The sequence below is a fragment of the Moschus berezovskii genome, chromosome 3, assembly GCF_049115385.1.
Source record: "Moschus berezovskii isolate FMDL1 chromosome 3, NW_MosBer_1.0, whole genome shotgun sequence".
In the NCBI taxonomy this organism is placed as follows: domain Eukaryota; kingdom Metazoa; phylum Chordata; class Mammalia; order Artiodactyla; family Moschidae; genus Moschus; species Moschus berezovskii.
The window spans coordinates 21,425,639-21,452,368 of NC_142462.1; the positions used below are offsets into that span (position 1 = coordinate 21,425,639).

Consider the following 26,730-nt stretch of genomic DNA (forward strand, 5'->3'; position numbering starts at 1 on the left):
GCTGTATTCAGAGCACCAGGGAGATGGTAGTATGAGAAGAAGCCAGTCAACTATGGCTGGCTTTGAAGACAGAGAAAGGGACCGTGCACTGAAGGATGAATGTAGGACTCTCTAGAAATTGGGAAAGGTACAACCCATGGGGTCACAAAGAGTTAGACGTGACTGAGCGACTAATACTTTCACTTTCACAAGGAAACAGATTCTTCCCTTGATGCTCCAGAAGAACCGCTGCCCCACTGACATCTTGATTTTAGCCCAGTGGGACCTGCATCAGACTTCTGACCTCCAGAACTGAAACTACATTTGTGTTGCTTAAGCTGCCAGACTTGTGGTAAATTCGTTACAGCAGCAAAACAGAACTCATGCAGGTGCTCTCCACTGGGTGTAAGGCGCTCAGACTGCTCAGGGTAGACTGGAGGCGCAGGCAGGTGCTTCAGGCCTCAGAGTTGAGCGTGGCCCGAGTGAGAGCGATGAGGGAGTACCACCCAGGAGGAGGCCTGCAAGTTGTCCTCAGAGTGTTAGGATGTGGCCAGTCACACGAAGGAAGAGGAAGAGATTTCAGACAAGGAGAGGAACACCCAAGTCAGTGTTCCAGCATGTTTGCATATCAATTTCCTATATAGGGCAAGTTGGAGGAGCTGGAAAAACAAACATAAGTAACTTCTGCTCTTGGCAAAATGGCAGGCTAGATACTCTGAAGGGTCTTTCTACTTTCCAACAACCATATGGTGACTAAGATGAGCTTTTCAGTGCATTGCTGGGCCTCCAGAAAGTAAGGAAATACCAAGTCTTCCATCCCACAACAGCACCAAAAATGCACTAGTGGCCTTCTGTGTAGCTCAGACCCTCTCTCACGCTGAGACAACTAAAAAAAAGACAAATTAAAAACAGCCACCTGGAAGTGACCAATGTGCTAATAGACTCATAAGGAATTACTAGGTGTGAAAATGGGAATCCATAGAGATTTTGTCCCCAGTGAGTTTCCTGCCCAAGATAGGTGGCCCAGAGACTACGCAGCATAAACAAGGGGAAAAATGCTAGTCATGAAAGAAAAGATGGGTCAGTCTGCATTAAAATTGAGAACTTCTGTTCATAAAAAAAAAATAGAGTAAAGTATAATAAAGGCAAGTCACAAAGATATTAGCAACACAAATAATGAGCAAAGAATTCAATTTCAGGATATATAAGGGGTTCCAGAAATTCAACAAGCAAAGACAGAGAATCCAATGGAAAAATCTCCCCCAATTATAAACAGACATTTCACAGAAGCAACAGCACAGATGGTAAATAAATATGGTAAGATGTTACCAGAGACAGGCATATTAAAACAAGATACCATTTTACATCCAGTATTAGCAAAATGAATAAGTCTGACAATATTGTGTTAAAAAGAATATCAAGCAATGGAAACACTTACACACAACTGGTGGAAATTTATAATGAACTGGTTTAAACACTTTGGGAGGAAATTTGGTATGACACACTATTTTTGAATATTTATTTATCTTGAAAGCATTAGTTTCTCAGTCATGTCTGACTCTTTGTGACCCCAGGGACTGTAGCCCACCAGGCTCCTCTGTCCATGGGATTCTCCAGGCAAGAATATTGAAGTCGGTGGCCATTCCCTTCTCCAGGGGATCTTCCCAGCCTAGGTCTCCTGCATTGCAGGCAGATTCTTTACCGTCTGAGCCACCAGGGAAGCCAATTCCCCTTTTGGGTATATAGCCTGAAGAAGCACCGGTACACAGGTAGCCAAAGCCATGTGTAAGAGCATTCATTGCAATACTGTTGGGATAGTGAAAAATATTAACTAGAAACAATTTAACATAGACAAGGCAATGGTTGAATATGTTGTGATGTAGTCATACCAATATTATAAAACTGTGATGGGGAACATGTATGAATTATAATGTAATAACATACCAAATGACAAAGAATTACATATTATGAAACCAATTTTTTCTAGCTCAAAAAACCTAAATATACTTAGATATGGTAATACAGGGGTTAATTACAGTATTGAATGAAAGTAGTGAGTTGCAGAAGACCAGAATATGACACCATTTTTATAAAGCTCTAAATAAGCTGGAGAAGACTCTTGAGAGTCCCTTGGACTGCAAGGAGATCCAACCAGTCCATTCTAAAGGAGATCGGTCCAGGGTGTTCATTGGAAGGACCGATGCTAAAGTTGAAGCTCCAATACTTTGGCCACCTCATGTGAAGAGTTGACTCACTGGAAAAGACTCTGATGCTGGGATGGATTGGAGGCGGGAGGAGAAGGGGACGACAGAGAATGAGATGGCTGGATGGCATCACCGACTCGATGGACATGAGTTTGGGTGAACTCCGGGAGTTGGTGATGGACAGGGAGGCCTGGTGTGCTGTGATTCATGGGGTTGCAAAGAGTCGGACATGACTGAGCAACTGAACTGAAATGAACTGAAAATAAGTGAGACTATGTATTATTTAGAGACACGTAGATTAAAGCCAGTGATCAACTGAAATGGTAAGCACAAAATTCAGGATGCGCTATTCCTGCAGAAAGCAGGGGGTGCACAGGAAGTCTGGACAGAATTGCGTATATTTGGCTTATTCTTTCTGTGATGTGTTCACTGGAGTCTGTCTTGGTGGCATGTTTTTGATTTACAAGTGAATCGCATATATTATTTCGTAGCATCATATGCTGCATAATAAAAACTGAAGCTACACAACGTCGTTTTTGCTGAAGCCGCTGTGCTCCCAGCTCTTCCTTCTTTGGGTCCTCTTCTGTGTACCCTCAAACTCAAATCAGGGTCACAGGCCTGAAAGAGGAGCAGAGTGTGTTCTGAGATAAGACATACAAATGCTGTTTGATTTCAGCTTAGAACTAGGGATCTTCCCAGATCAGATGTTGTAAAATGACACACTCCTCTGTTGGGTCATGTTTCAGTTTGGAGGCTCATTTTTCATCATCTGCTCTGTATTTAAAATGCCCTGTTCAAGTTCATGTGGGCTTCAAGCAGTCCTTCGCTGCTAAGTGCCTTCCCATTCCACCCTGCTAAAATTGAAAGTTGCTTTTACATATTTTAAAGAAGGGTAGAAATACTTCCTTTATCTTAATTACAATTGTTAAATATATAGCTTAAGCATACAACAAAGGCTTTTCTTCCGATATGTTGGAGTGGGAAACAACAGTTGTTAATAAATTTAAGTCATTTTAATTCAGATTGATTTCTTAATCATTTTCAGGGCAAATAAAGCAAAAATCTAACTACCTACTCTACCCGTGGGGTCACTCATCTTCCAGAACTACTCCATCTTGCTGGGTTTCCCCCAATCAGGGTATCTTTCTTACCTTACCACCATCTCTGCACAAGCATACTCTTATCCCTTCTAATGCCCAAACCCAAGTTCTTCCCCACCAGCTACATTTTGCAGCAGGCAAGGTTTTGATGGGTTCAGGGGACTAAAGCAGGTGCTAAGGGACTGGGGGAACCAGGGGAGTAGGGTGGTCTGGGGTTGGAGTTTCATGTGACATAAGAAATGCAAAGGAATTAATGGCAAACAGAACCACATTGCATGTTTTGAAGAAGATAGAACATGTGTACTGAGGTTACATAGCCTGGGATCAGGCCCCCCCCCGCTCTGCCACTTTTTATTTGGGTGACAGTTGAGTTCCTAAACTTCTGAGTCTCAGCATCTTCATCTGTAAAAATAGTTACCAATACCTACATCCTAGGGTGGTTGTAGGATTTGACTATGTTTACAAACTGTCACCGCTCAGTATACAGTCAAATTTGGTGTTTTATTTGCATTGGATGAATACTGAAATTACAGAGATTCTTTCTAGGCTTGTTGATAGAGACACAGATTTGACTCAGTATGGAGTGATTTACTTGCTCATCCTTGAATGCAGATTTCTTCACACTCCTTTTCACTGTTGAATCTATTTCCCGAGCCTTTACAGCCACTGAACCAAAAGCGAGCGCAGGAATTGACCTGTTTGTCATAATACCATCGAACCACATATTCACTGCAGTTCCCTGGCTGTAGGGGTTCCAGACATCTAGGATCTAGAGTGAGAAAAAAATAGCCAGTTATTATAGGTTTTTCTTTCACTGAAAAGTAAAAGCTTTATGAAGCTTATTCTCTATGCACAGTAACACACCAACTAAGAAAGTGTGATTCTAAGTTACGAAAGCGTTCCCAAAACCCAAAATATTTCCTCTACCACCTAAACTTCACCGTTAAATATACATTCCCTTGAGAACATTGAAGTTTTTGGTCTTCATGAAATCCCATTAAATGCTTATTTCCCTGAAAGCATAATACTGTGAGCCTTCTTTAGCTTATACTCTTGTGAGTAACCTTGAAATTATTTATTAGTTTTGATAGTTTTTGTGTGGAGATTTTAGGGTTCTCTGTGCAGAGTATCGTGTCATCTGCAAAGAGTGATGGTTTTACTTCTTCCCTTCCAATTGGATATGCTTTGTTTCTTTTTCTTGCCTAACTGCTGAGACTGGGACTTCTAGTAGGATGTTGAATATGTTAATAGAAGCTGTGAGAGTAGGCATCCTTGTTTGTTCCTGAATTTAGTGGACAGGCTCTCAGATTATCGCCACTGAGTATGTGAGTTTGCATAAATGGCCATTTTCTCCTTTTTTTTGCCAGTTGTATTTGTAGTTCTTCTCTGATCATTTCATCTTGTTTTTGCTTCTCTCATTGTGGTTTGATGACTTTCTTTTGTAGCATGCCTGAATTCCTTTATCTCAACATTTCTTTTAGGGTAGATTTAGTATTGCTTACTTCTTTTAGTTTTTGCTTGTCTGAGAAATTCTGTATCTCTCCTTCTATTCTAAATGATAATATTGCTGTGTAGAGTATCCTAGGTTGTGGGTTTCCCCTTTCAGCCCTCTAAATACATCATGTCACTCCCTCTGGCCTGCAAACTTTCTGCAGAGAAATCAGCTGATAGCCTTACGGGGATTCCCTTCTATATGACTCTTTTTTTTTTTTTTAATCTTGCTACCTTTAGATTTCTCTTTAACTTTTGCTGTTTTAATTATAGTGTGTCTTGGTGTGGGTCTGTTGGGTTCACTTTGTTTGGGACCCCCTGTGCTTCCTGTACCTGGATCTGTTTCTTTCTTCAGATTTGTGACATTTTCAGCAGTAATCTCAACAAATGCATTTTTGATCCTCTTCTGTCTCTTCCTTCTGGAGTTCCTTTTGATACAAATGTAGGTATGTTGGATGTTACCCCCAGAGGTCTCATATGTAGCATTTGTTTTTTGCTTTTGTCTTTCTGTCTATTGTTCTGATTGGGCAATTTCCATTATTCTATCTTCCAGATCACTTATGTGTTCTTCTGTGTCACTTATTCTGTTCTTCATTCCTTCTTGAGTATTATTTATCTCAGATATTGAATTATCTGTTTTACTGTGTCTTCTTTATGTTTTCTAGCTCCTTATTAAAATGACTTGTATTCAGATCATTTCTCTTCCCTAATTAGCATTTTTATTACCAGTGATTTGAATTCTTTATGTGATAAGCTGCTTATTTATGTTTCCTTGTTTTTTTTTTCAGGGGTTTGCTCTTTTGTTCTTTCAATGGAGAGTAGTCCCTCTGCCTTTTCATTTTACCTGACTTTCCCTGTTTCTGTGAATCTAGATGAGACAGTTACCCATTTTGGCTTTGAAGAGGTTTTGCTGTGTGGGAGTGTCCCTGTGCGATCTCCATGTGCCCGGTGCCTTTGTGGGAGAGCTGGATTTGATGTGGATGCCAGCCATGTCTTTCCTCAGGGCGTGCTGGCAGCTGCCATTTTGGTAAGGGAGCGGGGCTGGAGATGGGGAAGCTGGAACTGGAGCCGGCTGTGAGGCACAGTATCTTCTCTGTTCAGTGGCTGTCACCACCCTATCAGGGGCAGGGCCTGCTCCCAAGTTGCTGGAGTAGAAGCCCTGAGGGTCAGGCTTGAGCTGACTCTTTGCCGTTTAAAGTGTGTGTTTTTCCTTCTCCCTAATCTGGGATTTTTGCTCCAAAGGAAGAGACTGCTGAAGCAAGTGAGGCTCATGTGCTCTGACCATTTAAGCAGCAGCAGTTTGGCTCCAACGCACCCCACAGTCTCGTCTTTTCTGCTGTTGTGGCAACCCCAGATCTAGTGCTCGGCTGTAGCATGGAGTGCGTGGGGCTGGAATGCTCCCTCCTCTTGGGCTGGGGCATGCAGCAAGGTAGGCCTGGGGACTCGAGCAGCTGTGCCGCAGTCAGAATCTGGGCTGCTTCTGGGGGGCCACCTGAATACACGCCAACAATGGCTGCTCTCCTTGTATCACAATTTTCTTTTAAAAAGATTGGCTTTTATAGAACAATAAAAACATGACCTTCTAATGTCAGTTGACAAGTTTTGGAAACACTTCCACTTCTCCAAAAAATATAAAAAATTAAGCTAAGTAGATCTACAATAATAAAGCCATTTGTTAAATCCCTTTTTTTATTTCATGGTTGTCCTTAGTCCCTTGGTTAGTATTTCTTACTGAGAAAGTAATGCCAAGGTGGGAAAATTCCCCAAAAAGGCCAAATAGATGCTTTCTGCCTGATACTTGTGTTTTGTGTAATAGTTTACATGCCGTAAGCTTCATTTCTCAATAGCAAAACAAGCCCTTTCTCCATCTGCCATAATCATTTCCCCAGATTTGAAGTATATCTCAACTAATTTATTTTCTAAAACTGACCACTAACTTCACCCCTTTGGCCAAATGGAAATAAGCAGTGGATTCTATCTCCCTCCAGTCTTATAAAACAATAACTAAGTAATGTATGTTTCAAGTCAATCCAAGCTGCTTTGGGGCAAGGAAATTGTCTCTCTTGCATGTTCTTTGGAAACTACATATTTAGTGATTAATTTTTATGGATATTAACACCATAGGCAATATGTTGGTGAATTGGAACCTAGATTCTAGCTTCTTTCTCTTTCTTCCACCCAGGGGTCAAAACTTCAAATGTCTTTAGTTGTGAAGGTTCCAAGTAAGACAATAGGGGATGGTAGGAGCTATGGTGAACAGGAGAACAGCATCCTCTCTAAAGGCATTCACATTTTAACAATAACAATAAACACTATAAGACCTTTAAATTTTTTGATCAAATTTGTTCCACAACCAGCCAGTTCTCCAATTCTATATATAATAAAATGAAAAGCTTCTTTTGTCCTCCCTGATTAGAATCAGAATATGCTCCCTCTGCCTCTGGATGAGATTTTAGACACCATCCTTTCTGTGCCTTCTTATTATTATAGATACAGCAGCTGATGGGCAGAAATCTCTCACCTTTGTGCACAAAATTTTCTGGCTCTAAGTTCGAAGTAGAACTCAGAGCTCTGGTTTCCAGGCCCTTTGCCTGATCCTCAGGAGGCCTGAGCAGTGGCCCCGGGATGGTGGCAGCCTCAGGTGAAGAAGTGGTGGCTGCGCTGGCAGCCCAGGTCTGCTCTGAAGGCTCGTTCTCTCTGCCCTGGGCCCCGGAGACATGTACCTACACAAAGAATCCAGAGTTTTGAACCTGGTGATATCAAATCAAGAAAGCTAGTTTGCTTTGGGGAAGATTTAAAGTCCAGCACTGCTGCTGCTCCCCAGTTTTTCAATGTTAGTTATTTCAATAAAAGCTCAGGAAGTGATGCCTCTCCTCTATTTCAGGCATCCCCAAATACCTGAGTTATGGATTTTCTGACCACCTCATGCAAGTGTAAGTATGTGCGTGCACACACACACATACACATTTCCCGCTGCTAGGCACAAATGGTTTTGTTCTGGGCCTTTCAGAGAGATCTACCTGTAGGGCACGAAGCATGTGAGTTTGAGAGGAGTTTCATCTTCATCCTTATCTTGGTCAGTTGAATGAAGAGGGAAAATAATCACTATTTCTTTAATTTTTTTTTTACATGGCCTTTTCCTCTCTGTTTTCTAACACTAGAGAGCTTAACAATATATTCCAAAATCTCTACCACAAACTCAACCAACGTTGAGATTGGGAATTGGAGTGACAGAGGACAATAATACAGCTAAAATAAAAACAAGAGCAATCACTTCTCGTCTCATCCTATTATCTGGACCCCAGCAAATGCCAAAGGCTGCAGGATGCTTAGCTTCTAAGAAATTCTGGGAAATGTATGCTAGCTAAGGAATGAAGGAATAATTTCAAAAGCAAGTTTTCTGAACTAAGAGTTCTAAGTTTCATCTAAATTTATGATATGGAATGAAACAAGAAAGAAAATATGTTTTAGTTAAAAAAAAAAAAAAACAGTCACACCAGTTATTCTTGACTACAGTTGCCAGGAGCTAGAACAATCTTTTATGGGTCCAATTAAGTTCTTTTTCTTTTTCTCTTGGACCCCAGCTATGCGGAGTTGACTGGCTCATTTGTTTCATTCCTAGCACCATGTGGTCATTTATCCTTGCAAGGCCCTCTCTTGTTTGTTTGTGTTTATTTGTTTATTTGAATAAGCAAATCTGTGAATCAGGTAAAGTCGTTTTTGGTGCTCTCTCACCTGTGGTTCCTGTCATCCTGTGACCAGAGCCAGCTGTCATCATTAGCTGCTCTCTGCCATCTAAGATGTTCTGCTGCTTTTGATTCTGTATACACATGCAATACTTTGGCCACCTGATGTGAACAGCCAACTCATTGGAAAGGACCCTGATGCTGAGAAAGATTGAAGGCAGAAGAAGAGGGCAACTCTTGGATGGTATCACCAATTCAGTGGACATGAACTTGGGCAAACTCTGGGAGATGGTAACAGACAGGGAAGCCTGGCGTACTGTGGTCCATGGGCGTCACAAAGAGTTAGACATGACTGAACAACAATAACACACACACACACACACACACACACACAGTAGGGAAGGGGTAGTTAACTTTATTACTCGTGTATGTATATTTTATGGTAATTAAGTGATTATTAGAGCAAATATTTCCATTAAGACTGACCTGGTCATCAGTGTATGTAAAGGGCACTCAATTCAAAGGCAGTAGTGGCATTTCACTAACCACAGACACATCTTTTGGTCCAAATGGAGGTAAAACTGTGGGCCACTTGGCATTCCTCTTTCTTTCAGAATGATCTTGTATATACCAATGACAATTTGAATATGAACTTTGTTATATTCGTACAACTAGAGAATTTTAAGATTAGGGGAAACCTTTATCAGTACTTCATTTTCTACAGGGCAGTCTAAAGCACCAAATAATTAATGATCTAAAACTTCCCCCAAATTATTGGAAAGCTAGTGGCAAAATTAGAAATGCCTTTTTCAGGAAAGAAATACTGAGGCTTGTGGGTTTTTCTATTTTTTAACTTGCATATATTTCATGTTAGGCCAAACTAAGTTAAAAAACTTTGACTAAGGAGTAATTTATCAAACATAAAGAAGACAACAGACTTTAGGGCTACACTTGATATTATCTGTTGCGTGAGAATGTTCCTTTGAAGAAGTTCACTAGACAGCTCAGTTCTCTTAAAGGAATAACTCAGCCCAAATAGCCATTTTGCTCAAGTTTTACGGCCTTATAAGTTATTCTTTGCCTCTTGGAAGTCTAGGAGTGTATGCTGCTTTCTCAGTTACATCATCATTTGGGAATGTGACTACCTCATGTTCTAGAACAAGTGAAAAAAATTTTTTTCATAAATGAGAATAATTTTATCTTTTGGCTCCAGGGAATTTCAGTTTATTTAAATAAATACATATTTGTTTGCCATTTTTATAATTTTCTTATTATAAAAGCAAATGTGTTCATTGAAGGGAATTTGAAAAATCTGGACAAGCAACAGGATGACACTAGAAATCACAAGTGATTCCACCTCTCAGAAATAATTGTTGTTGATGTGATGCTCAGATGGTTTATCCCCCACCCCATCTATTTTTTTTTAATATGCATGGGTATTTTTTAACAAAATATATACTGTATATTTGGTTTTCTTTTTTTTTTTTTAATATATTATGCTCCCATATATTTTACTGTGACTCTATAACACCATTTTGAATACAGAATATACGTAACTACAATGGTCATTTTTAGCATTTAATTTGGTTTTTTTTTCTTTGTTTGTCTGTGAGAAGCCACATGGCTCATTCTGATCAAAGAACACACATAGTTGAATCTTCTGAGACAAAGTTCCCTCCAAAAATGTTTTACCAATTTGTACTCTCACTAGTAAGTGTCTTTCCTTAAACTATCGCCATTTATGAGACATTCTGATTGGGAAAGGAGATGAAGCTTGATAGGTGAAAAGTCCTTCCACTGGTCTACATAGCCCTGCCAGCCTGTTCACGACTGTCGCCCCGCCTCCCACTACCCCCAGTACAGCTGGCTCTGACCTTCCACTCCCTCCTCTTCCTCATTCTGCCTCAAGCTCTCAAAGTCAGCCTACCTGCCCCAGCAGGAAATGTTTGTCCCCAGCAGCAAAAGCAGCCAGCACGAAGTCTCCCCATCCAGAAGGTACATAGTACCTTCCAGGGCTCCACACTTGGCCCTGATCATGCATAAGTTAACCTTTCATCCTATCCTCTCGATCATTTCTTATTTCACATGTGTAAATATCACTTCCCTGATAGGCTAAACCACATTTCTCTCTTTTTTTCCTTCCTTCCTGCTTTTGCTTCTTTATTTAAAATCTTTATAGCATGGAAGAGTAAATATTTGCCACTGGGTAAGTTCAGAATGGGTAAGAGAGAGACAAAAAGGGAGAGAGATGGGGTCGGGGGACACTTTAGATTCATTATTAAATTCCTCTAGGCTTTACTGTTTATTTTATTTTTGGCTGCACACTGCGTGGTGTGTGAAATCTTAGTTCCCAGAATAGGGATTGAACCTGTGGCCCCTGTAGTGGAAGCAAAGCAGAGTCCTAACCACTGGACCACCCGGGAAATTCCCTCCTCTAGGCTTTAATGTCATCATTTTAAAATAGGGAAAGATTAGACCTTAACATAAAGCTCCAATACTTTGGCCACCTGGTGTGAAGCGTCGACTCATTGCAAAAGACCCTGATGCTGGGAAAGATTGAGGGCAGGAGGAGAAAGGGGAGACAGAGGATGAGATGGTTGGATGGTATCATCCACTCAATGGACATGAGTTTGAGCAAACTCTGGGAGACAGTGAAGGACAGGGAAGCCTGGCGCGCTGCAGTCCATGGGGTCGCAAAGAGTCAGATACAAGTGAGCAACTGAACAACAATGCCCTCCCACCCTGAAAGTGAGATATGAGCAGCCCACAATTTTCCTGGTAGAATACACTCCAAACTCATGATAATGGCTGCTTCTGGAGAGGAGAGGAGGAGAGAGACTCTAAAGGAAAATAGCAAGGACTTTATCTGACGCAAGAGTGACGCACAAAGGGAACACCAGCTCTATCTGGGTGGTGGGCTTGCCGGTGTTTGCCATATGCCTTCTCTGTTGTTATTATTTCTGTAAATCTTAACCCTGAACACAAGCTGCCTCTCAGCTCTGCACATTTCTGCTCCTGCCACACACCGACCTGCCTTGGAGGAGACGAATGTTCCCAGCACCAAGTTAGTTGGGTACACACAGTAAAACACAGCAGAGGATCTGGGGCCTGTGAGGGCTGCCACCTGGACGCTGGGCCTGCTCTGTGCAGCTGGACAGGCAGATGTGTACAATCAGTCCCTTCCAGCCTCGGTGCAGATCTTTAAGGGGAGAAAACAGATTTTGAGCTGCATCCAAGAACGTGAATGGGTAACCTAAAGGAGGATTACTAACCAGGCGCCACATAATTCGAGCGTCCTTTGGTTTCTGACTTCCAAACATTTTCCTTGGAGTTCATTACCCTGAACCTTGCTTATATTACAGACAAGCTCTTTGAGCCTGAGCTCCTTTCGCCCCTGGACAGATGTCGATGATCAAGTACATTGGTTCGTGTGCTCAGACTTGGCTTTTCCCAGCAGCGCAAGCCACGTTGCTCCCTGCGAGCTGTGGGGCTCCTACACCTGCCAGCTGGCTCCACTGCCCATGCTGTCAAAGTATCTGGCTTCTAGGTTCTGACCTTGACTGGCCCTTCCTAGAAAATAGTGCTTCTTAGCCAGGTCTCTCGACACTCCAGCACTTAAACTGAATACTTTCTGTCTGCATTTAAGGTTGCTGAGGACTGTGATGAGCACTTTGAGTGTGGGCTGTGCCTCCCTGGATCGCCTGCAGCTTTCCTAGAGGTAAACTGCAGGGTTTTATTCTGTTTAAGGCTTCTCATACATTAGTATAATGTCCTTCATTCTGGCATTGCCCAGGACAAGTTGTTGACTGTTTCTAATGACATATTTTACAAAAGAATATTCTGGTAACAATGCCTTATTGTACAAATGAGGAAACTTTAAGAAATAGGTGATTCATGCAATGCTAGGCTCATTTCTAAGACATCATTCATTGTGAAATACACTATAAAATTTAAGTCTAGAAAAAGACCACAACTTACTAAGTAGATGCATATCAATCTCTGAAATAACGAAGTAGGAAAAGTATAAACTTTGGAGACAAGGATTTAACTTCAGAATTGAAACCTGAGTCAGTCAAGTTTGCTGACTTCCAGATCTGGGGTATTATTTTCTAGATCAGTTTGCAATATGCTATTTTTTTCTTCTCCATAGGAGAGAAACATCTTATATACAAAGGCTTATAAGTCTATGATAAGCAATATATGAGGTTTCCACAGACATATCACCTGGCAATTCTAATAATCAGGTGTTATTCAGTTTGAGTTTTTTTGACTACCACAATGAGAGAGTATTAATTTTACTTTATAGACAAATAAATTATAGTATTGACCAATATAGCCATATCTGTATATGTGACTTAATCAAGGCCACTTACAAAAATTAGGTCTGATTTCAGGAAATCAACTTAATTTTCATGTCAGTGGAGAAACTAAAGTAATATTAGGCTTAGTCTCAAGTGTTTTGAACGTTTAAAAAGTCTTTATGTTTTGAAAGTATTGATTATGGCCTTTGAGTATGCCTGAACAGGCTACTTCATTCAATAGTGACTATAGTATGATTGAGCAACCTATAAAATTTTACTTGAATAAGACATAAGGAGAAAATATAGATGTACTCAAATATTTATGTCTTTTTCCTAATCTGTCATGGATGCTCAGTACCAAGTTAAGATATAGGCCATCACAGACAGGTTTTTAAGAAAATTCAGCCAAATGGAATCATATGTATGAGAAATATTAACAATTCGATGATGTTATTTTTAAAAGGGAAAAAAAAAAATAAAATGGGTCTATCAGCAAGTAATGGGTAAACTGAAGAGGATATAGAAAAGAGAGATGTGAAAAGAGCTTTGAGACCACATTATTAAATACTGGTCAGAAATGACAAGGCCCTGATCTAAGGCGGTAGAGATATTAGTTAGGAGAAAAGAGTTGAGAGCGTAGGTCAAGGGATGATAAGAACAGACCAGAGATGACAGTGCCAATGAGTGTGAAAGATGCCGTGAGAACAGAGCTCCAGGTGTGTCTCAGGTTTCTTGACGGCTGCCCAGCTGGTGGAGGGACCATATTCTATGAAGGAAACCTACAGGAGCAGCATGGTGAACACATTTCATGTTGAGTGCCTGCAGGACACCCAGAAGATAATGTACACAGAGAATCAAAGTATGTATCTGGGACCCAGGAGAAAGGCCTGGAGTGGGGAGGCAGATCTGAGAACTGTTAGCACACATGGCTTTGAAACTTAGAGAATATGGAATAAGAAGAGAAGCAGGCCAAGAACAGATTTCAGAAAAATTGAGTTTAATACTAAGGGGTAAACAGAGAAAGAAAAACCCCAAAAGCAATTGAGAATGAATGCTCAGAAGGAGGACTGGGAGAGAGAGGACTTGCAGATAAAAAATCAGCAGCGCCAGGGTGACGCATGCAAAAGAGAGATCAGGTAAGAACAGCATGATAAGGATTTAGCAATGAGAGGCTTGTTGGTGACTGTCCCAGCAGGGCTTCAGTGACACAGCAGAGGCAGCAACCTTACTCCGGAGGGCTTCCCAAAGGAATGGAAGTAAACGGAAGTGAGGAAACAGAGCAAAAGCCAGAGGGAGGCGGAGAGGAGGAGAGTGAGGGTGTGCGTGGGTGTGAGTAGCAGAGGCTGGCCGTGGGATAGCTTCATTATATAAGGATAGAGACCGGAGAGGAGCACAGCTGACACAAGAACTGTGGGTTAGGGAAGGTTTTAGATGGGAGAGGCTGAAGCCTGTTTCCTGCCTCTGGGGAAGGAGTTGAAGTGTCGCCAGGGAAGGGCACCACAGGGAAGGAAGGTCCTGGTTTCAGAAGAGGCAGAAGGGAATAGATAGGCCCCCGAGCACAGTAGGGGACAAGTGGGTGTCACGTCAGAGTTGAGGCAAGAGTCCACAGTCAGGTCTGAGAATGAAAGGACACGTCCAATTCCAATATCAAAGCAGCACCTGCCTAGGGCTGCGGTTCTCAAAAAAACTGTCAGTGGAGCCCTGGTTTCAGAGTGACCCTCTTTATCTTTTCATTAATTTTTACTGGCATATAGTTGCTTTACAGCGTGCTAGTTTCTTCTGTACAGTAAAGTGAATATAATACATATATCCACTCCGTTTGGATTTCCTTCCCATTCAGGTCACCACAGTGCATTTAGCAGAGTTCTCTGTGCTATATAGTATCTTATCATTAATTATGTATTTTTATACATAGTATCAATAGAATATATGTATCAATCCCAATCTCCCAATTCCTCCCATCCACCCTTTCCCCCTTGGTATTCTAAGGGAGATTGATCCTGGGTGTTCTTTGGAAGGACTGATGCTAAAGCTGAAACTGCAATACTCTGGCCACCTCATGCGATGAGTTGACTCACTGGAAAAGACTCTGATGCTGGGAAAGGTTGGGGGCGGGAGGAGAAGGGGACGACAGAGAATGAGATGGCTGGATGGCATCACCGACTCTGTGGACATGAGTTTGAGTGAACTCCGGGAGTTGGTGATGGATAGGGAGGCCTGGCGTGCTGTGATGCATGGGGTCGCAGAGAGTCGGACACGACTGAGCGACTGAACTGAACTGAACTGATCCATACATTCGTTTTCTCCATCCGGGTTTCTATTTCAGATTTGCACGTAGGCTCATCTATACCATTTTTTTAGATTCTACATATATGTGTTAATATATGTTCTTTATTTTTCTCTTCCCAACTTAGCTCTGAATGACAGTCTATAGGTCCATCCACATTTCCACAAATGACCCAATTTCATTCCCCTTTATAGAAGTAAACCTCTTTAGAATGGATCTTGAGATGGAATTAGAACAAGTAAGGATTGTGGGGAAAGGAGAGTAAGAGATCGAAGAGGTAGCCTGAAAATAGAGGTGAAGATCTTTGAGCAGCTTACGTGATCATGACAGAGGGAAGAACTGAGGCCAGTGTCACGGGGGCGAAGGATAGGGTCTCACTAACAGGATACACAGAGAGGGTGGGACAGCTAGCGGGGTCAGCCTGCTGTTTTTGCTTTTTGTAACTGACTTCAGTACAGAGCATCCATTACTTCCACGGAAATGGGGAAGCTGTATGCTCAGCTTTAGGCTGATACTGGACTATACATCAGGACCACATCATATAAAAGGAGAGGACTTGGGGCTCCCCGTCTGCCTCCAGCCCCTGCCCACCCCATGCAGGAGCTACTCAGAGGGACTCTTCCCACACCAACTTGACTGACTTCCCTGGGTTGCTATGGAATCAGTCATTCTTCACAGGAATCCTACAGACTTCTTTCTACAGAGAGGGAAAAAATAAATAAATAAACCTTTGCTGCCAGTTACCTAAGTTGTTTGCAATCTGGGAACAATTTTTCATCTTACAAAAAAGGAGCTTTGTGGAAAGGGTAGACAGGGCTTCTTTCCTTGCTACTCTTTCAAGGGGAAAAAGAAAATCTGAAATCTTGTTACAAGAAACTGGCTCCAGAGAATTGGCCCTGTGCATTGACATTATTTATTAATACATTTAGAATGACAAAAAGTGACTTCATACAGGAAATTCATGTACTCATTTGCCTAGTGGGCCATTACTGGTTATGGCCACTTGGTCTGATTAAATGATGTTTACTTGATTTGATTGCCCTGCTCCAGTTTATATCCAGGAAATCATTCTGCAGCTGGCCACACCCTGAAACAAGGAAAGAACATGAAGTGCCAACACTGTTAGTCCCATAAAAGATAAGAATTTCTTATGTATACAGTCTTTTGAATCGCAGTATAATTGATGACTTTCCCTGAAGAAAATCTTCAGATTTCTTTTTTAGCCTAACAGTTGGTATAGCCTTCATCTGGCCCTTAGGTATTTATTGAGCACCAACTGTGTACAAGATGAAGCACAAGTCTAGGTCCCAAGAGACACAACGTTTAATTAGATATAGATGTCCTCAAGGAATTCAGATCCATTAGGAGAGTTAAGGTACCTACAAAAATAATTATTAACGATGTAAAATGTGATAGATTTCAGAAGAAAGTATAAACTTTCCTGAGATTTCAGGAGAGAGACAGAATAGAACGGATGATGTACATGTTTCATTTCCTAAGACTGGCCCAAAAGGGCAACAGAGCAGGAACTGCCAAAGCTTTATGAACTTAGCAGAACCTTGGAAATCCTGCTTTCTGTATTTCACAGCACATCTGTTTGTAGGTATTTAGTGTACATCATGTTCATTACACAATTAGATAAAATAGTTCAAATGCAAATCTTTCTTGACTTGAGTCAACCCATTGGCTTACACCACTCACAAAAGAGTAAATAACTGATAACAGAGTTTCCCCTAAAAAATAGATTTTTGCTAGAAAGGAGAGGAAGGAGGAATACTGAGCTTGGTATCTTAAGGAGTGATAAAAGGAAGACAACAGAGAAAGAAATTAGAAACACAAAAAGGGAAATAGGACTTCTGACATCATTTATTTTGCAGTATTGCCTAGGGTAGGCTTGGGAACAAACTGAGCATTGGAAGGTTTTGACAGATTCATTTTACTTTGGATGTTGCAGTACTATGATTGTACTTTTAGATAAAGCGTGCGCATGCATAGATATATAAATATGTTTTTGTAAAGAATCTGCCTGCAATGTGGGAAACCTGGGTTTGATCCCTGGGTTGGGAAGATCCCCTGGAGAAGGGAATGGCAACCCACTCCAGTACTGTTGCCTGGAGAATCCCCATGGACAGAGGAGCCTGGTAGGCTACAGTCCGTGGGGTTGCAAAGAGTCAGACATGACTGAGCAACTAAGAACATACATTATATATACACATGACAGATCTAAATGTGAATATAAATGCATATATGTTTGTTCAGACTAAATATCTATTAGGATCATTCGCTTTAAAAAATTTAGTCTTACTTCAGTGCTTCTGCAAAGAGAGCCAGGGTGAGAAGGCGTAGATTCAAGAGAGACTATCCAAGTTCAAGTTCATTACAAACTCCCATTAGGAGTTCATTACAAGCTCCCACTCTCAGTAAGAAGCCCCATAGGGAGATCCAACTGATGCCCACCGTGTAACTCTTGCTGCTGTAAATCTAAGCTATTTTGGATGGACTCTTCTCACGCCCTCCCCGCCCCAGCTACTAGAGTGCTTCCTCTGCCATAATCTGCTAACGTCACTTGTCTTTCAGGGCATCTAACTTCCTGGGTCACAGCACCAGAGTCACAGGGTCTTCTTGCTGTCCCTCCTTCTGTGTCATTGCCTTGAATGTCCCTCTGCCACCTCCACTTTGGTACAGATTAAGCCCATTATTTTCCTTCAGAGGACCCCACCCTGCCTGCTATATTCTCCACCTCGTGGATGTTTCAGTCCACCCCATCTCCAAGCTAGAATCCAATCATCGTCCCCAAGCCGTCTCCCTAACCTCCATTCACTCTCCAATTCCCGTTCTTTCTACCCAGAGATGGCTTTCCAACCCATGCTTCCCTTCATTCTGGTGGCCCCTGTCTTAGTTTAAGGCTTTATTATCTCTCACCTGGACCATTACTCCTCACATCCCAACCTCCAGTCTCCTCTCCTCCTCCTCCTTCTCTTTATCTTTCTCCCTGCAACCAAATGTGACCGTATGACCCTTGTTTTTAAAACTCCTCTGCTTTATTCTGGCTGCCTGGCCTATGGAGGAAGTTCAAGCTCCTTAGTTTGACACATTTATAATTAGCCCTCAAATTATTTGTCCAGTTTTAACTCTGGTCCTTCTGCGGGTACACCTTTGGCTTCAGTTAGACTGAACTTGTCCTAATTTCTTAAAATGCCATTCCCTATGGATTCCCCCTTTGCCCCCACATGTTCCTTCTTCTTGGAAATACCCTTCCCCCTGCTCTTGCCTTGAAGAACTCTTAAATAGTCTTAAAACTTAGCTCAACACCAGCTCCTCTGTAAAGTCTTACATTACTCTGCCCTGAAATTAATCTGCAACATCTCTTGAGCTTCCTCCATAGCTCTACTAAAGTTCTTAATACTCCCTTTACTCATCCGCCCTCTGAGAGACTATGGACTTATATTCAGCAGGAACTGTACCTTAAGATCCACCCAGTAAATGATCAATACATGTCACTGGAACTCATTGATTGTGAGGACAGGACTGTTTAGACACTGCTTGCTGGATGAAACCCGAGTTTGTTCTTGTATAGGTAGTTTTTAGGAAGGAACATGGATTGATTAGGGCCCGGACAAAGAGATAAATCACAGAAGGAAAAGATAGACTGTGTACATTATTGTCTGTAATTTACTTTCAAATTCTTAGTAAAGACCAGGGTTGGCAAACCCCTATGGGCTGAATGTGAATCTTCACCTGTTTGGGGAAATAAGTGTTATCTGAACATAGCCATGTTCACTCATTGAGGTACTGGCTATGGCTCCTTTTGCACTTCTAAGGCAGAGTTGAGTCACTGAAACAGGGGTGAAGTGGCCTGCAAAATCCCAAATCTTTCCTATATCAATTCAGTCACTCAGTTGTGTCCGACACTTTGTGACCCCATGAACTGCAGCATGCCAGGCCTCCCTGTCCATCACCAACTCCTGGAGTCTACCCAAATTCATGTCCATATAACCCTTCACAAAAAGGGTTTATTGACCCCCTGATCTAGACCATAAGTGTGTATTAATTTCAATCTACAATCCAGGGGCAGTCTGTTGCCCTAATTGGAATTACCCATATTGAAGTTGGTTAGTTTTTAATCAAATAGATTACAGACTTTTCTGTCCTTTTTGGGGATATAATATAAAAATCTTGTGAGTCCTGTAATCTGTCCCCATAGGAATGGCATCAGGGTCTTTCCCAGCATCAGGGTCTTTTTCAATAAGTTGGCTGATTCTGGGAAAGATTGAGGGCAGGAGGAGAAGGGAACAACAGAGGATGAGATGGTTGGATGGATTCACCAACTCAATGGACATGAGTTTGAGCAAGCTCCAGGAGATAGTGGAGGACAGGGAAACCTAGTGTGCTACAGGCCGTGGGATGGCAAAGAGTCAGACACAGCTTAATGACTAAACAACAACAACAGGAGCAGCATCCTAGGCCTGACTCCTGAATGGTCCTGCATTCACCTACTGGTCTGGGGGTTTCTCAAGTCTTCAGTTCCTAGTCAGTTAGTGGAATCCTGATACTTGAACATTGTTGCACTGGCTCAAAATAAATCTTCCATGTCTTTGAAGACCTCATAAAAAGGCACCACAGGGGGAGTTCATTGAGCCTATGAAATATGGACACTGCTGTGTCCTTGCTTGCCAGACCATGTCTATACATGTGGGAGATATCGGTTCACACCAGCTTTAGTTGTACCTTGGTGGGAAAGAGACTACATCACTCATTCACCGGTAATTATGAGAGGCTCTCCTGTTCTTACCTAAAAGAAACGTATGAGTTGCTTGTGACCTGATTGGCTGAGGTCAGTGCTCAGACGCTTGCTCTAAGGACATCACCTTTGTCTCAGTACATTCAGGAGGTAGTTCTCTTCTACACATGTGATTGGGAAGCTACGAAACGAAGCATCCGCCTTGTGCCATGTGCACGCATAGCCTCCTCCCTGTCCCTGCCCTGGGTACAGGCAGGGGAAGCTAAGTGAGCAAGAGGTTGGGTGGGAGGGAGGGAGAGTGCAGACGGAGCAGACACTTGAAAGGGTGCAAAGTGTGGAGTGGATACACAGACGGACAGGGAGATCTGCAACCCAGTACAGAATGATGAATCGGATAGTGTCATATTGATCTGTTCTAGTGGACGATTACTTTTGACACTGGCAGGGGTATAATATAAAAATATTATTTGTAGCATTTAATAAATAATTATAAAACATGGAAATGTTTATCAGTCTCACATTCATGCTCATAAGCCCCAGAGCTGTTTCAGAACTAGAAATCTGGAAACAGAAGGCTAATATTTAGAGCCAAGGACCTGAAAATATCATACCTCAGTTGATTCTTGACAGCTCAGGACAAGATGGTCTTCAATGTAAGCAGACAGAATATGCCATTTTAGGCTCACAAATGGAGCAAGATGGTTACTTACAGACTCAGTAATTTCTTTCTGGGGCTCTGGAGTAGATTCATAGTGTTCTTCCCTTGATATCCCAAATCCAGGTTGAAGTGGTGATGAACCCAAAATATGAAAGAGGTAGGCTTCAAAATCCTCACAACTTTTTGTAAATAATTTTTGCTTCAGTGTATCTTTTGAAAAAGAGAAGTAGAAAAGGGTTTGGAGGAGCAATGAAACATTACTCAAATCTGTTTATTATAAAGATTTTCTGCACTCCCCACTTGCTGAGCACTTGAAGTCAACCACTAGGGGAGCTAAGTTTTTAAAGCATTTTTACATCATCTGTAAGAGGCCATCTAAAATAATTTAATGTAATAATATAGAATGGCCCAAACTGAAGCTGAAGCTCCAATACTTTGACTACCTGATATGAAGAACTGGCTCATTGGAAAAAACCCTGATGCTGGCAAAGATTGAAGGCAGTAGGAGAAGTGGACAACAGAGGATGAGAAGATTGGATGGTATCACTGACTCAATGGACATGAGTTTGAGCAAACTCCAGGAGATTATGAAGGACAGGGACGCCTGGCGTGCTGCAGTCCACGGGGTTGCAAAGAGTCAGACACGACTTAGTGACTGAACAACAACAAATGGTCCAAATAGGCAAACAGATGACTTAAATTCATTTTATCCAGAGGGAACTACTCTGGAAGGGGCGAGTCTCACCCATAAGTTTACCAGGCAATTAGCTCTGATTTTGGAGATTGCAAAAGACAAACCAGTCCAAAAATATACCCCTCACATTAGTAACTTCTTTGGTTAAAATGACAAAGCTCTTCAGTTATTAAAATATAACTTGTCTCTGAAATGCGTAATATTTCTGGCCATTTCTAACACATTAACTGCCCAGTGAGACTGAATGCACCAGATAAACCCTCCAGTTATCCAATGTTAAGGAAACCAGACCCCAGGTTAGGAAGATCTGAAGTATGAGGGAAAGTGGGAAGGTTCTGAGTGTGGTCTGGTCTCCTTAGGGCCAGCTGTGTGGGTACCCAGAGCCTGGGAGCAGGATGAGGCCAGGAGGGTTCATGCCAGGCCACATCAGGCCCCGCTTCCAGATGAGTGGAGAAGGAAGAATGGGATCAAACTGAAGCCTGCAAATACAGTAAGTATAAATTTTACTTATTTCATAAGCTTTCTGGGTGTGGGCTCTGCCAAAATGTGTCAGGAGTTTCCAGTGACCTGGAATGTCTCATTGCAAAGTGATACTGATCACGCTTGAATCACAGGTGAGTCAGTGTTTTAGCGTGCCTCACTAGAAAATATCAGTTCTTGTGAAAGGGTGAAGCATCATAGGAAAACTGATCAGATCAGCCCTGAGTGTGTGAGGTGTATTCAAAATGTTGTTCTTTCAGATAAATTCCTGACGTCAACTTGTTTACTCTTCATTATCTGTTTTCAAAAAAACAGAGAAGAGAGAATAGAGGAGAATAATTCTAGTTGCTATGTCTCTCATCTCTTTAGATTACCATAACTTTTCCCCACTCATCTTGGACTTATTAATTCATTTTGATTCCATGGTTATTTTCTGCCTTGCTGTGGGCTTGCTCCATCTCTTACCCAGGTTAGGTAACTTTTAGAACATAAGCTAATCTGAGCAATGCCCTCAAATCCTATCCTTTCTTTTCAGCCCTGCAATCATAGATACCCCAGGTAAACAACTCCATGGCCAACTCAACACTTACTACAAATGAATAAAGATAAGGATTGTACTCTCTGAACTGAATGATATTAAACTCTTTTCCTTCAGAGTTTGTGTTACAATTTAATGCTGGTATAAACCTCAGTAGCCTTCTGATTTCCATTTTTGGTCAGGATCATCCAGCGATGTGGTTCTTGCAAAGGCAATATAAATTCTTTTCCCCTGGAACTGTCTTACCTTCAAGAGTAATGAAGTCATCAAACAGATAAACGTGCTCACTATCTGGGTCAGTAGCAATCAGATTCATTTCTTGGTGGAAAATGTGGAAGTTGGGGTCATTTCTCTTCACTACCCCAATCACAAATATTTCCACATTGATGTCACTGGCGTTCTTCACCACCTCAGTCAGATTCTTCTCATCTCGGGTATCTGTCTGCCCATCAGTGATGACCAAGGCCACCTTCTTCACACCGGGCTTGGCGGCTTCGAACATCCGGTTGGCGGCATGGAGCGCTGTGGCCGTGTAGGTGCCTTCCCCGAGATACTGCATGTTGTCCACGGCCCGCTTGAGGTCATCCTTGCTGGAGAACTGGGTCAGGAGCGCCACCTCTTCCACCTTATGGCTGTAGTTGATGATGCCTATGCGAGTTGTGGCCAGGTCCAGGGCGACCCGGTCCGTCAGGGTCTTCACAAAATTCTTGATGATTTGGAAGTTGTTGAGCCCCACGCTTTCTGAGCTGTCAATCACAAACAGCAGTTCCAGAGGAGTCTCTTTGCATTTACGCCCACAACCTGAAACCGGATGGGGACACAGAAGCACAGCAGGGATGAAAGTGAAAACATCACAGGGAGAGGGGAGGGGGCGGGGGTGAACGAGAGACCTGGGTTGAGCCTGCCTTTTCTGTGACCATGAGCACAGCTGACAGTTGTCTCCCTTCGAGTTTCTTTGCCTGACTCGTCTCAAAACGATATATTGGAGAAAAAAAAAAAAAAAAAAACCTCCCACACAAAAGATCACAATGCTGTAGAGGACAACATAATAAACAGCTAGCCAATTTCTCAGATTAAAATATAAGTCTTTTAAAAAGATTCAGTATCCCTTTGCATGCCTTCCTGATCTCGTCCCCCTCCTTGTCTGTAAGAGATAACCACCATCCTCAATTTGCGCTTTATTATCCCACCATGTGTATTTAATCTGAGCTAATATTTCAGCCTTCAACCATATCCTTATGTGAAAATGAACACTTGCTCATTGGGATGGCCAGTGAGTACAGTAATGGGATGAAACTTCTTAATTGTGGGGGAAAGATTTGGGTCTTTCCCTGGGCATAAGCATGGTAGCCCCCTGCCACTCTGGTTTATGTCCCCAGGCACCCACAGTGACCCTACGGTGGCTCCCATCTTATCACAGAGGCCTGGAGAACATTTCCCCTGTGAAACTGTTCAAGGGGAGTGATCTAGGAACACTGGTCAATAAACAACTTCTATTTATGGTTTATCATTGGAAGCAGTTGCCAGAGTCCCTAAGCAATAAAAGGTATCAGGGCTCTATTGGTGTAGTCCTATCCTTATGTTGCCCAACAACACTCCCACAATAAATCATCAGGAAACTGGCTGCTATTTTACAGGGTGTCTAGCACTCAGAAGCAACGTCTAAATTAGCCTGTCACCACAGAGAGTCCCAGGCTGTTTCTTAAGGTCCAGAAGTCTTTTGGGGGACAAGCCAGTTCTGGGGTTCCCTATGTGGAAGGATAATGATATCCCTTCCTCTGTCCATTTTAAACACAGAAGGTTCTCTTATCTTCATAATCCATTAATTGCTTGCTTTTTGGCTAATCTTTTTGCTTTACTTCCTTGTTCTAATAACTCTGTTTTAAGCCTATTTTGCCATAGGGGCTTCCCAGGTGTCTCAGTGGTAAAAAAAATCTGCCTGCCAATGCAGGAGGCGCAAGAGATGCGGTTTGATCCCTGGATGGGGAAGATCCCCTGGAGTAGGAAATGGCAACCCACTCCAGGATCCTTGCCTGGAAGATCCCATGAATAGAGCAGCCTGGCAGGCTACAGTTCAAGGGGTCACAAAAGAGTCAGACGCAACTGAGCAACTGAGCACACACACATTTCACCACGGAAGCATTTAGATAGAGTTGTGACGCAAGGTGGCCTCTGAACTCTGTCCTCTTGCTTTTGAATTGGCAGGCACTCAGAACTCAATTTAGAAAGACCTTTTGCTTCAGGAAAAGCAGAGACATTATTGTCACCAGCTGGGCTGGACTCAAACACAGGTGAGGCCCCTGCCGTCAGGTTTCCTTTGTTTTTCTCTCCTTCCCAGGCTCAGGGAGATGTCACCAAATACAAATGAGCTCAGTGCTAACAAAAGGCCTGGCTGCACACAGACTCTGGTGTCTTCATGCTTCTTAACCACTCTGGGAAAATGATTTTCTTTCCTTAAATCAGGATTCCCACAGCCCCTCACACTGCTTCCTTTCGGTTTCCCACCAACTTTGCAAATGAAGCTGAAACTTTCCCATGAGCTCTACAGTATGCATCTTCTGGGTAAATGCAATATCTTGAACATAGTGGGACTGGTACTTTAAAGTGATGGTTGCTTTGTTGATTGTCAAATCTTACCACATATTTCAAAAATAAGCTTGATGATTTCTTCTTTCTGGAGAAAAAGAGGAAAATGTATTAATTGTGTGACCATTATCTTTTTCCCTACAGTCATAAAAGGGACTGTCTTACTACAGTCAGCATGGGGCTATTTGATTAATCCTGCTGCTGCAAATAAGATACATAGTACGGAGGTTAAAAGTTGGCTATGATATATTATAAGTGAAATGTGTTTGAGCTGTAAGATGTAATAGCTAAGACTTGAAGTTCAAATTGCAGCTTTGGTGTTTGTCAGTTATGTGACCTTGGGCATGAAGTGACCTAACAGTGGTCTGTGTCTCAGGGCTGTGGCAAGATTAAAAGAGGTAACATACACAGCTCTTAGCACAGGGTATGACCTCCAAAGGATGTACTCCCTACAGTTCTGCATCCACGGATACAGAGGGCTGACAGTATTGCGCTATCGTATATGAGGGACGTGAGCATCCACGGACTTCGGTACCTCCTGGGTGGAGGGGCGTGTGCTAGAACCAATCCCCTGCGGATACCCAGGACGACAGTGCCGTGAGCAACGCATGCCTTAGTTACATGATTTAAACCACATGTGCTACCTAACCAGGGCAAGCACCTGGTTTGAAAGAGAATTCATTCTGTACTGTATTCTCTCCCCTCTTTCTGTACCAGTCCCCAGATTTGCGAGTCTCCTCCCTAGTTTCCTAATACTCTTACTTGAGTTTCTCCATGAAATGTCCCTGGGTTCCTGGATGCTGCTTCCAGGCCCTGCTCCTCACTAGCTCCATCAGAGGGGCCTGAGATGAGCTGAATACTAGGGGTAAATCTGCCAGTGCCCTGTGCCGAATGGCATGTTTACAAATGACTGGGATGGGACTGGAGAAGTCAGGATTCTACATCTGCCAAAGACGTGACGCTGACAGGGATGATTAACTTAACAGAGGAGAGAAGCAGAAGCCCAGAAAATCTCAATGGGGAAAAGCAGCAGGCCTTTTCTAAGAAGATAAAATGTAACAGCTGCAAAAGTAAAGTTTTAAAGAAAAAGATGTATAATGACAGAACAGGGGTGAAGGTGACAGAGCCAGTGGCATGGCTTAACAGAAGCATACATGGAGAATATTCATGACATCTTAATTTAGATTTTTTTTAAACTGTAAATTGAGTAAAAGCCAGTGATTTCAAGTAGCTATACAAAAATTACTCCCAGTACGAGATTCTTTATATGAAATAAAGGAATCAACAGTTATCTTTTTTTCTTCCAGGCTTTGTTATGCTTTTTCCACATTTAGAAAGACATTTAATAAATCTGAAACTAGAGTATGTCTAAACAGGAAAATTTCTATATTAATACATTTATATTGTATATCCTGGCAGGGGAAATGTTACATATTTAATATAGTTATTTTTAATTTTTACAAGCGGAGAAAATACTGCAAGTTTTATGACTATAGTTTTTCACTTAACATTATATATCATAATTAATTTCCCATATTACCAAGTATTCTGAAAAACTTGATTTCTGGAGTCAGACGCATGGCCATTTTAAGGTTCTTGAAGAACTAAGTTAGTTCTTGCCTAACTATCCTCCAGAAAAGTTGTGGTAACTGACAGCTCTAACAGTAGTATATAAGAAAACCTGTTTTGTTTTAGAGACACAATACTGGTTATTATTACTGTATAATCTTTGCCATTTGATAGAGAAAAATATCTCACTGTTTTAAATTACACTTAATCCACTACTTGTGAGGCTAAATTTTAAATGTGTGCTTCTAGTTGTATTCTCTTGTGCATGCTCTTTGTGTGTCCTTGGTCCATTTGTTTTTTTTTTTTTTCTATTAGAATCTTTGTCTTTTATTGACTTGTAAGAGCAATTCATATATCACAGTTGCATTTAATTCCTTTCACTGTGCTTTTATGGCATAACCAGGTCTAATATGCTT

General features: G+C 41.9%; 1 protein-coding gene across 1 annotated transcript in view; it reads right to left on the bottom strand.

Moving 5' to 3' along the window:
• Positions 1-1,132: 1,132 nt before the first annotated feature.
• Positions 1,133-26,730, bottom strand: part of COL28A1 (collagen type XXVIII alpha 1 chain) — a 193,920-nt gene continuing 168,322 nt past the window's right edge. The window contains exons 31-36 of the mRNA XM_088833381.1: positions 24,797-24,833; positions 22,406-22,960; positions 20,500-20,657; positions 7,296-7,497; positions 3,876-4,052; positions 1,133-2,801 (exon numbers count right to left, since the gene is read on the bottom strand). Coding sequence (XP_088689507.1) covers positions 3,880-4,052; positions 7,296-7,497; positions 20,500-20,657; positions 22,406-22,960; positions 24,797-24,833 — 1,125 coding nt within the window. The 3' untranslated portion in view covers positions 1,133-2,801; positions 3,876-3,879. The remainder of the gene's footprint in view (positions 2,802-3,875; positions 4,053-7,295; positions 7,498-20,499; positions 20,658-22,405; positions 22,961-24,796; positions 24,834-26,730) is intronic.